This window comes from Myotis nattereri, assembly GCF_964212035.1.
Source record: "Myotis nattereri genome assembly, chromosome: 16".
NCBI lineage: Eukaryota > Metazoa > Chordata > Mammalia > Chiroptera > Vespertilionidae > Myotis > Myotis nattereri.
In genome coordinates, this window is record NC_138091.1 from 37,841,939 (window position 1) to 37,854,629 (window position 12,691).

The 12,691-nt window shown below is 37.6% G+C and overlaps 1 protein-coding gene across 2 annotated transcripts in view; it reads left to right on the plus strand.

Moving 5' to 3' along the window:
* Positions 1–12,691, plus strand: part of DDX42 (DEAD-box helicase 42) — a 36,858-nt gene that overhangs the window by 1,234 nt on the left and 22,933 nt on the right. For both annotated transcript variants that reach the window (XM_081109169.1, XM_081109168.1), the window contains 2 exons: positions 3,057–3,293; positions 11,147–11,297. In XM_081109169.1, the coding sequence (XP_080965295.1) occupies positions 3,073–3,293; positions 11,147–11,297 (372 nt within the window). In that variant the 5' untranslated portion in view covers positions 3,057–3,072. The remainder of the gene's footprint in view (positions 1–3,056; positions 3,294–11,146; positions 11,298–12,691) is intronic.

Sequence of the window (12,691 nt, forward strand, 5' to 3'; positions counted from 1 at the left end):
CTTGGGGGAAAATGATAGCTTCCTTGTCACTTTGGTGAAGCATTCCCCTTTTGCCGCTCACTCCTGTAGGCTCCAGTTTCCTTTGGCTTCCTTGAATGTTGCTTTTTGTTTTTGTAATGATGTTTCTGTATCTCTTCTCCCTGCTGTATACGCCCCGGAGTTCCTACAAGGCAGAGATTATTTCTTAGTCACTGTAACTTTTCAGAGCCAAGCCCAGTTCTGGCACATAGGAGGTGAGCAATAAGTATTTCAAACAAAAATTAATGTTCAGACTCTGAGCGGTGAAAAAAAGGTATATTGTGTTTTCCTGTACCTAGAAGGGGCATTATATGGCCTCATTTGCAATTCATGCATTTAAGAAATATTCTTACTGATGCCTACTATGTGCCTATTCCTTAGGCCTGTTTTAGGCTCTGATGCCCCCCCTCCACCGGCCCTCATGAAACTTACTTTTTTTTTTTTTTTTTGAAACTTACTTTCTAGTGGAGGGAAGCGAGACAAATAAATCTATAAATTATACTGTAAATTAGAAGATTATTAGTGCCTTAGGAAAAAATATAGCTGGGATGAAAGATGGGAAGATGTTGCATTTTGAAGTAGGGTGGTCAGGGATACAGATAACCTAATATTTAAGCAGATTGAAAGCAGGTGAGGGAGTGTGAGCCCAGCCCGTGTCTGGGGAAAGGAATGTTCTAGGCAGAGGTTAGCACCCGGTTAAAGGCCTGGCAGAGGACCAGTTCGAAGACCAGTGTGCTGTAGCGCTGTGAGCAAAGGAGGGAGTGGCAGGAGATACGCTCAGGGGAGGAAAAGAAAAGAATTGGGGATGGGAGCAGAACTACTGGGACCTTTTAGGCTATTGTGAGGATTTCACTTTTGCTGTGCTGGAGATGGGAACCATCTGAGGGTTTTGAGCAGAGGAGTGAAAAGATCTGACTTAGATTCTTTTGTAATAATTGAGTATAATTCATGGAGGAGTGCAGCTGTTTATATTTTAGGTTTTTATCAAAATGATACTAATATAGTCAGCTCTTATTGTCCTCTTTTTTTTTTTTTTTTTTTAAAAAAAAAGACCTTAGGATATGTTTTTCACTGATTCCAGAGAGAGAAAAATGGATTGCTACCCCCTCTACCCCCCTCCGCCATGCACCCAGAACCAGGAATCAAACTTTGACCCGTCTGTGGAACTAAGAGTGGCCTAAGGATGAAGATTGGCATAGCATAAATCAAATTTAATACTAAAACTGAACTAAGTGCTAACAAAACCTGTAAGATACATGGGGGAGGGGAAGAGAAGCAGAAAAGTAGAGCATGTTGTTCTTGGTCCGTCATCATAAAGAGCCATTTTTGGAACTCTTTCTACACTTGCTTCAGAACCCATTATAAGTATTTTAATTTTTATTATTAGTTGTAAACTTTAATACAAACATGAAAGTAAAAATCAAGTAACTGCAGTTAACATTTTGATTGACAGCCCTCCAGCTATCTCTGGATATGTTACACATGCTTTCACATTGAATTATGTTGAATCATATCGTCCACCTTGTTCTGTGCCCGTTTTATTTGACTTTATTGTGTAATGGACACTTTTCCATAAATGTAAGTTGTAATTAAACATTTTTTAAATTAGAATGCATTTTCCCTTTGACTAAGCAATTACATTTTTAAAAAGGATCCTAACGAAATCAGGGTACACAAAGATATAGCTATATGATGTTTCACAACATTATAAAACAGTAGTAGAGAAATATATTTATTGATATTCAAAGATGTTCATAGTGTATCATTAGGTGAGGAAATCAGTAACTAAATGTACAGTATGATTTTATTTTGTTGCAAATTGTGTGTGTGTGCGTATACAACTTAAAAAATAGTGGCAAGCTCTAGCCGGTTTGGCTCAGTGGATAGAGCTTTGGCCTTCAACCTGAAGGGTCCTGAGTTGGATCCCTGTTAACAGCACATACCTTAGTTGCATACCTTAGATGCCTGTCCTGTGCTGAAGGCAACCAATCAATGTGTCTCTCTCATATAGATGTTTCTCTCTGTGTCTTTCCCCCTCCCTTCCACTCTCTCTAAAAGTCAATGGAAAACTATCCTAGAGTGAGGATTAGCAACAACAACAAAAATAGAGTAGAATACTTAGCAAAAGAGATCAACAAAGTTACATATCTGGGAGAGGAAATTTCAGGTAGTTTTAAATTTTGTTCCTTTATGCTTTCTGAGCTTCCTGCTTTTCTACAAAACTTAGGAAACTTATGTATATAAAAACATTTTTTTTGGAGCCAAGACTAATAAGATGCTATAAAATATTGTTTTTAATTTGATTGAATTGAAGCTCAGGAAATTTCTTTGTAATCCTTAATCATAGGATTAACTGAACACATAAGGCAACATATCAATGAATAGGGGTTTCTTCCTAGTTAGTGTTCTAGTGTGCATTTGCTAAATAAATGCATGGTTCACAAGTACCCTTCAGAGATAATAACAGGTAATTTCTACACATTACTATTTTTTAAATTTTGATTCTTTGAATCTTCGAGGTGTCATTACCAGAGGAAAATCATTAATTTTGGGACAGCATTGCTGATAGCACCTCAGTCTCTGTTACAGCAAGCATTACATTAATTGTAGATTGTTTTAGTGGCTTTTGTGTGTTTTTCTTTTTCTCTGTTTTCCTGGTAGACTGTAAACCTCTTGAGGATAAAATTTAAGAGCTTAAGTCTTTTCAATTGATCTTCCAAAATATTAGTTGTCTTAGGAGTATTTTTGCAGCTTAACAAATATTAAATTAGCAGTCAAATCCTTTTAAAGGGGATGATATTAAATGTTGCATCCCATTTAGATTGAGAGTCCAATAAAATAAAAATTTCTTCAGTGTTTTAGAAAACGTGACCATTTCATTGAAGTTAGCATACTGCATATCTGAAGTATAAAGTTAAAGTTAATTGAGAGGCACAAGTTGAGAATGAAATTGTTGGTAGAGGTTGGGAGAGACATAAAGTCAATGGCTATTTACTTTATAAAGTTAATTTTCTATTAATGTATCTTGTTCCTAACAGATCAATCATTGACACCATGAACTGGAATAAAGGTGGCCCTGGCACTAAAAGGGGATTTGGCTTTGGAGGTTTTGCCATTAGTGCTGGAAAGAAGGAAGAACCAAAACTCCCACAACAGTCCCACAGTGCCTTTGGGGCAACCAGCTCTTCTTCTGGATTTGGGAAGTCAGCTCCACCACAGCTCCCTTCTTTCTATAAAATTGGATCTAAACGGGCCAATTTTGATGAAGAGAATGCGTAAGTGGTAACTTCTGATAATTTAACAAAGGTTGGGCTTTGAGATAATTCATTCCATCAACAGAAATTAAGGCAAAGAAACACTTTGTTTCCAGAATAATAACTTCTAAAATTGATTATCTCACTGAGTTGTTGCTAATAAGTTAAATTGTCGAGTTTACTCATTTGTAAGAAAAAATACTTGTGTGCTTACTTGTACCTTTACTTGTTCCAAAAAAGATTTGAGGCCAATGAGACCTAAATGTGGCTAGAGAGATTTTAAATAATTCATGTGTTGTTTTTTATGTTCTTTTCTGAAGTCTTTTATTGACATCATATAAATTGTTTTGTAAACACAAGCTATTGTCAGAACGTAGGGATGGGATACAGTTTGCCTCAACACCCAAGTTCTTAAAGCTGTTATGTTTTAAGTTCTTAATAGTTTTATATAATACTTTAAACAATAAAGAATTTAAATTAAAATAAAAAAATCTTAATAGTGGTAGGAAAAAAATCTCAGATTTTTGCCCACAGTTCTCAGGAAACATATTTAGCAATTATCTTTTTTTTTTAACTCTAATAAGGTAGTTATTATAAAAAGATGGGGTTTGAGTTCTAATTCCTCTAGATCAGTGGTTCTTAACCTTCTGGCCCTTTAAATACATTCCTCAGGTTGTGACCCAACCATAAAATTATTTTTTTATTTTTTTTTTCTGTCTTCAAGTCCATTATTTATTTTATTTTATTTTTTGAATTAAATCTTTATTGTTCAGGTTATTACAGTTGTTCCTCTTTTTTCCTCCCATAGCTCCCCTCCACCTGGTTCCCACCCCACTCTCTGCCCTTACCCCCCACCACTATCCTCATCCATAGGTGTACGATTTTTGTCCAGTCTCTTCCCGCATCCCCCACACCCTTTCCCCACCCCCAGAATAGTCAGTCCACTCCCTTTCTATGCTCCTGATTCTATTATAATTACCAGTTTATTCTGTTCATCAGATTATTTATTCACTTGATTTTTAGATTCACTTGTTGATGTGTATTTGTTGTTCATAATTTGTATCTGTACCTTTTTCTTCTTCCTCCTCTTCTTAAAGGATACCTTTCAGCATTTCATTTAATACTAGTTTGGTGGTGATGAACTCCTTTAGCTTTTCCTTATCTGTGAAGCTCTTTATCTGACCTTCAATTCTGAATGATAGCTTTGCTGGATAAAGTAATCTTGGTTGTAGGTTCTTGGCATTCATCACTTTGAATATTTCTTGCCACTCCCTTCTGGCCTGCAAAGTTTCTGTTGAGAAATCAGCTGACAGTCGTATGGGTAACTCCCTTGTAGGTAACTGACTGTCTTTCTCTTGCTGCTTTTAAGATTCTCTCTTTGTCTTTTGCTCTTGGCATTTTAATTATGATGTGTCTTGGTGTGGTCCTCTTTGGATTCCTTTTGTTTGGGGTTCTCTGCACTTCCTGGACTTGTAAGTCCATTTCTTTCACCAGGTAGGGGAAGTTTTCTGTCATTATTTCTTCAAATAGGTTTTTAATATCTTGCTCTCTCTCTTCTGGCATCCCTATAATTCGGATGTTGGTACGCTTGAAGCTGTCCCAGAGGCTCCTTACACTATCTTCATATTTTTGGATTCTTTTTTCTTTTTGTTTTTCCAATTAGGTGTTTTTTGCTTCTTCATATTTCAGATCTTTGACTTGATTCTTGCAATCCTCTAGTCTGCTGTTGGAAGTCTGTATAATATTCTTTATTTCAGCCAAAACCGGTTTGGCTCAGTGGATAGAGCATCAGCCTGCGGACTGAAGGGTCCCAGGTTCGATTCCGGTCAAGGGCATGTACCTGGGTTGCGGGCACATCCCCAGTGGGGGATGTGCAGGAGGCGGCTGATCAATGTTTCTCTCGCATCGATGTTTCTGACTCTCTATCTCTCTCCCTTCCTCTCTGTAAAAAATCAATAAAATATATTAAAAAATATATATATATATATATTCTTTATTTCAGTCAGTGTATTCTTAATTTCTAGTTGGTCCTTTTTCACAACCTTGAGGGTCTCACTAGACTTATTGAGGATCTCATTAAATTTATCGGCGGTCTCACTAGATTTCTTGAGTGTCTCACTAAGTTTATCGGCGGTTTCTAGAAAATTCTTGAAAAACCTTAAAAGTGTGGTTTTGAACTCTATATCCAGTAGTTTGCTTTCCTCCATTTCTGTCATTTGTGACCTGTTTCTTTGTCTCCGCATTTTTTATGCTTCCCTGTGTTGATAGAGTGGCTTTCTGTGCTAGGTGTCCTGTAGGGCCCAGTGGCTCAGACTCCCCAATTACCTGAGGTGGACACTCTTGGTGTACCCCCTTATGGGCTTTGTGCACAGTCTTTTTTTAAATTTTTTTTTTAAATATATATATATATATATTTTTTTTATATATATTTTTTGATTTTTTTAAAAATATATTTTATTGATTTTTTACAGAGAGGAAGGGAGAGGGATAGAAAGCCAGAAACATCAATCAGCTGCCTCCTGCACACCCCCCACTGGGGATGTGCCCGCAACCGAGGCACGTGCCCTTGACCGGAATCGAACCTGGGACCTTTCAGCCCGAAGGCCGACGCTCTATCCACTGAGCCAAACCGGTGTGGCTTTAAATATATTTTTTATTGATTTTTTTACAGAGAGGAAGGGAGAGGGATAGAGAGTTAGAAACATCGATGAGAGAGAAGAGAACATCGATCAGCTGCCTTCTGCTCACCCTCCCACTGGGGATGTCCCCGCAACCAAGGTACATGCCCTTGACTGGAATCGAACCTGGGACCCTTCAGTCCGCAGGCCGACGCTCTATCCACAGCCAAACCAGACAGGGCATTGTGCACAGTCTTGTTATAGTTAAGCCTTCATTGTTGTAGGTATCACTGGGAGGAATTGACCTCCAGGCCAGTTGTCTGTGAGAATCAGCTGTGTCTGCGGTGGGAGAACTTATGTGCTGGAGACACCCTTCTGGGGCAAGACTTGCTTCAGTGGGGCTTTGGTGTTCACTGAGTCTGCCCCCTGAGTGTGTCCCTTATGGATCTGAGGAGTTGTAATTGGATGGTACCACTCTGACCACTGGGTACATTGGCTCTTGGATCTCTAAGGAGTTGTTAATTTAGCCTCTGCCTGAGGCTACCCAGCAGGAGCTCAGCTGTGAAGGAATGCAAGCTGCTGTGGGGCCTTTGGCCAGCTGCAGTTGGTTAGGTAATTTTCAGATTGCAAAGGGCCAGGCATTTCATATGCAAAAGCCGGCACACAGCTTGGGTGGGGCGGGGCCCCAGGGGATCAATAGGGCAGAGCAAGCAGCTATGGCTGCTCCTCAGTCCTGCCCTAAGACGCCCTGCTTCTCAGTTTCCCGGTAATCACTTTAAGCACCTCTGAGAGAAAGCCGCCCTCGAGGTCCGACCAATGCCAGACAGTCCAGTTTCTCCCCGTATGAGCCTGTGTCCCCAGAGACTCAGCCGGGACTGGAGTTCAGAGCAGTCAGGAGCTTGAGACTCCCTCCTGATTGAAAAAGACAACCGTGTCCTCAGCCGCCAGCCCTTTCCGCGTGCGCCTCGTACCTCTGCACTTTACTTCCACACCACACCTCCTCTGAGTCTCGGTATGCTTTTCTCTTTCCTTCTAGTTATAGAATTTCCACTCAGCCAGCCTTCCTGTAGTTCTGGATGATGTCTGTTTTATCTTTTAGTTGTATTTTTGAAGTGGTTGTGCGAGGCAGCAATTTCTGGTGTTTACCTATGCCGCCATCTTCGTTTCCTTCCATAAAATTATTTTCGTTGCTACTTCATAACTGTAATGTTGCTACTGTTATGAATTGTAATGTAAATATCTGATATGCAGGATGGTCTTAGGTAACCCCTATGAAAGGGTCGTTCGACCAGCAAATAGGTCACAACCCACAGGTTGAGAACTGCTATAGATTATAATTTCTGTCTTTGCTGAGTCTAAAGAAACGTCTTAATTTCTTACCTGGTTGAGTGACACTGTTTGAGGTTTTTTGTTTGTTTTTTTAACGAAAATACTTCTTAAGATCAGCTTTTTTTAAGTACATGCTGCTGCTATGTTATTCAGGAATTCAATATAGAAGTAAGTGTTTAAAGTTCAGCAAAGAATCATTATTCTAGAGAGCAATTTACCAGTTCTTTAGTTAAATGAAACCTATATAAATGAATATGTGCACGTGCATGTGTCACATAAGAGCTTTTAAAGTAATTCCTATAAAGACTTGAAGTGCTTTAAAATTTGAAGCTGCAGCTATTTAAATTTACAATTATATTTGTGATATAATCATACTATATTTAAATTTATTAAATATTTGGTTATATGTTTAATTTTGAGGTAAGGCATAAATAATGTTTTTGCTTTGGTTTAGTTTATAAAGAGCTGTATCCTTTTCTGGGATTTTTGTTAGTGATAAAGTGATATTTTCTCCCGACTTTGAAGTTGTCGTTTCTGAATACTTAAGTAGTATGATGAATGGTTTCGGATTGAGAATTTATTTTTAATTCTAGAACAGTGGTCTCAACCTTCCTAATGCTGCAACCCTTTAATATAGTTCCTCATGTTGTGACCCCCCAACCATAAAATTATTTTCGTTGCTACTTCATAACTAATTTTGCTACTGTTAGGAATCGTAATGTAAATATCTGATATGCAGGATGTATTTTCATTGTTACAAATTGAACATAATTAAAGCATAGCGATTAATCACAAAAACAATATGTAATTATATATTGTGAAATATTTATTTCTGATTACAAATAAATGAAATTTTGTCTTGAAGCATGGTGTAGCATGGGTAACAGTCTTAATATAACAACAGTAAACTACATTGCTACATGTTGCGACAGTGTGCATAAAAAGCCAACGTCAGTGCAAAGGTTGAGATTGCTTCTTTCTCACCAGATCAGAAATTCTTGGGGCAGTCTTTGTAAGAGCACAACGAAGATCATCTTTCACAACAAGTCTACTTCTGTATTTAGACTTGATAACCAACAAGCTGGAAAACCCTGTTTCACAAAGATATGTTGTTGGAAGAAGAAGGCGCAACACAGTCTCAGACAGAACAGGATATGACTGCAAACACTTGATCCAGAATTTTGTAACTGGCATTATAAAGAAATCAGTTCTCACTGCATTGTTGTTAATAAGTTCAATGAACTCCTCTTGTGATGTCTCGGGAACATCTTCAACTTTGTGAGTGGGCTTCTGGCAAGTGCAAATGGGGTGTCAGATTTGGAAAGTACGATGAAATTTCGCCTGCAAGTATGTGCAAGTGTTCTTTCACAGAAATTATCGTAATCCTTTTGTCTGGTTCAATGTCATGTTCCTCAAAGAAAGCAGATAAGGTAGGCAACATGTAAATTTTATTTTCGTCCATTTTTTTCTTTTTTGCCAAAGCTGAAGTTTCATTTGGAATGATAGGATCTTTTCAGACAAATCGAGGCATGTTGCATTTGGTCCTTGCAGTGATAAATTTAATTCATTCAAGATGGCAAAGATGGCAACCAAGTAAGCTATTTTCTGCAGTTTACTTTTATTGCTGAAAAGTGCTTTGAATTGTGGTCTTGCTTTCTGATTAAAAAACGTTTTGAGTTCATCACGAAGCTCAAAAACACGTTTTAAAATTTTTCCTCTCAACAACCATCTCACTTCAGTGTGAAATAGCAGAGCATTGTTCGGCGCATCCAACTTGTTGCACGGTTGCGAAAACAGTCGACGGTTTAAAGTGCTCGCCTTTACCAAATTGACACAACTTATGACACTTTTCATTACTTCGTGTAACTCTTGTGGCAGCGTCTTTATTGCTAATATTTGCCAATGAATCATATAGTGATGACTTTTGGTGACTCATTCCATACCAAACGTTGAAATCCAGATCGACATCCTAGCATAGCTGGAGCACCATCTGTGCAAACACCACAAACCTTTTCCCAAGAGATCTTATGCTCTTTCAGAAATGAACCAACTGTGTTAAATACATCACGTGCAGTAGTTGTCGTTTCAAGAGGTTTGCAAAAAAGAAACTCATCTTTAAAGTCGCCATCATTAATATACCTCACGTAAACCAGTAGCTGAACAGTTTGCAACGTCTGTAGATTCATCAAGCTGGATACTAAATATTGGAAGTGGAGCAGATTTAATTTCCTGGATTACCTGATCAAGAATATCAGCAGACATGACATCTATTCTTCTGTGGACAGTGTCGTTAGATAAGGAAATTGCACTCAATTCTGTAACAAATTTGTCCAATCATAACTCAAAACAATGTCTTTGGCCGCTGGCAACAGTAAATCCTCAGCAATGGTGTGAGGTTTCATAGCTCTGGCGATTCTGAGTGCCACCAAATATGAAGCTTCAACGGCTGCTATGTTTTGTTTGTGGTACTTGCCACAGTATCAAGTCTGGCTTTCTTGAGTCCATCAGCTTTGCTTCTAAAATAGTTGGTATCCTTGCCGGCAAAGCTCTGATGCTTGCTATCAAAATGGCGTTTTAGTTTGTTTGGCTTCATAGATTTGGCTGATAGAACTTCACAACAAATAACACATTGCAGTTTCTCAATTCCTGCTGTAATTATTGAGGTAAAACTGTAAAGTAAAAAAATCCTCACTATATATTTTTTTCTCACTATATTTTCTTAACGTTCTTCTCTACACGATCCATTGTCATGGGATGGTTTGCTAATGAAAATAATATATAACAATAGCTTTAATAATACAAAAGATGATACATGGCATAGTTCAGTCAATTCAGTTCATTAAAGTTTCCTATGATTTACCATTGTGGTGTTGTTGTTTTTACATACCTTTTACTATCACAAGGGGGCAGTATTCACATCAACCACAGCTGAATATAAAAAGACCAGTCAGCATCCAGATTAAGTTCCCGTGGTACAGATTTTTTTTTTTTTTGCAATAGTTGATGATTTTACATTTACCCAGTAATTATAATTCATGAAGTGTCATTTTACCTCCAGTACTGCTGCTTTCAACACAGTAGCTGCTTTTAACAGAGTAGCTGCTGTCAACACAGCAGCTGCTTTCTACACAGTAGCTGCTTTTTACACATGTGTGACTGGTCTGCATAAGTACATTATGGTGCCAGCCTTGTCACATACACCTGTATTTGTACAGGGTGTATGTGATGGGGTTGGTGTGATGGTGTCATCATGCCGCGTACTCGTATGTGGGCGTATCTTCATGTGGATGGACCCGCCTGGGGACAGAGTAGCTGTGTCTCGGTTCCTAAGACCATCGAAAATATGTGTTTTCCGATGGTCTTAGGCGACCCCTGTGAAAGGATCGTTCGACCCCCAAGGGGTCGTGACCCACAGGTTGAGACCACTGTTCTAGAAGTTTTCTGTTGGTCCTCAGGAAATAGCCCAGAACTTCTGATGGAAGTCCCTACCCTTATGAATATGTCTCTAAGGATTAAAGGATTAAAAAAATCTGCAGTTACTCCAGATTTATTAATTAAATTTTAAAGGATTATAAGAAAATTTTAGAGGTTTTTAATATTTCATTTGAAAATAATTTTTCCCATAGCATACATTCTTTATATTTGCTGTATCTATTCAACAATAATATACTAAATTTGTACTGAAAACCTAACAGAACTGGAAATTGATTTGAACAGACGCTATTGAAATGGAGAACCTGCTGTGACTTTTTTCATTAATAAGTAATACTGAAGTCTTTAGACAAAGCCTGAAGGTCTCTAATTTGACCTGTGTAGTTTAAATTTCTCAATAGTAACATATATCATAATAAACATTTCTGTTAAATGAAAGATTCATTGACCCCAAACTAAACATTCACTTTACCAGTCACACATCTTAATTTTCAGATACTTTGAAGATGAGGAAGAAGACTCTAGCAATGTCGATTTACCTTACATTCCTGCTGAAAACTCCCCTACCCGCCAGCAATTCCGTTCCAAGCCAGCAGATTCTGACAGCGATGATGATCCCTTGGAGGCATTCATGGCTGAAGTGGAAGCAAGTATCAACTCTGTTTTGTTAAAATTCTCAGTAATTAGAAATAGCCCAAAGTAACCTAGCGCTTCAGTCCTCATTCAGAATTTGTTTTCTAGCCTTTTTGGGGGAGAATTTTGTTCTTATACTCCAGTTTCTTAAATATACTTCCACTTGCCCTGTAAACCTTGAACATAGTAGCTCAACATTTTTGTGTTTGTTTTGTTTTAATAGTTCTTGGTATATTCTTAAGTGGAATGAACATCTCATTCAACCTATATTTTATTAAATACATATTTAAGGCAGTTACATTTAAGGAACTTGCTAAAATCACAAATTTTGTATTCTCTACTTTTAATGTTTAGTATTTCTTACTACCAACATTATCATCAACATTCATGACTTCCCTGTAGAAATTGAAACTTCTGGCTACTCCATAAAATTCTTCTTACTAGGCTCTTATGATTTTGCGTTTTGTCCTTTTTTTCCCCATCTCTGATTTTTCTTTTTATTTATTTACTTGTTATTAAGAAAAATTTTAAACACATACAAAAGTATAATAATAAAATGAGCCTCTAACACCAACCAAAACTATTCAGAACATAGATGTGCTTTTGCATCATGGTAGCAAGTTAGTAAATATATTAAATGATTCTCTCTAGAAGTAAAGACAATAAATGGTTTTTCATGTTTGAGATATCTTTATATATGTATATAACCTTCAGATATGGACATTTCTCAAAGGAGTTTATTTCTCATTATTTTGTGAGATATCCTTAGTGATGAATTAGAAGAAAAATCAGCTCTTTATTTTCTAGGTTTAAATTTAGATTTGATTTTTGGTGGTGCAAGCTGTCATCACCCTTTTTGAGTGGGAGTATCCAAGCATGGCCTAGATTCAGTTGCTTGGCATTTCAAGTAGTTGAAGCAATTTGGAGATTAAATCTTTTTGATATGGTATCATTCTGAATATTTTCTGGTGGTGTATCTAAAAGGGTCTTACTGGTTTTAGGACAGAGATTGGATATTGTCTGATCTTGGAGAAAGTGTTGTTGCCAAAGTCTACTGATCTTCAGTATAAATTTTTCTATGATTGAACTCAAAATGAGGATTTTATTTTACTTTTTTAAAAAAATATATTTTATTGATTTTTTTACAGAGAGGAAGGGAGAGGAATAGAGAGTTAGAAACATCGATGAGAGAGAAACATCAATTAGCTGCCTCCTGCACACCTCCTACTGGGGATATGCCCGCAACCAAGGTACATGCCCTTGACCAGAATCGAACCTGGGACCTTTCAGTCCGCAGGCCGATGCTCTATCCACTGAGCCAAACCGGTCAGGGCTTATTTTACTTTTTGAGGTATGATTTTTGTTTTTCTCTTCTCAGTCATGTGAGGATTTATTTTTAGCCAGTGT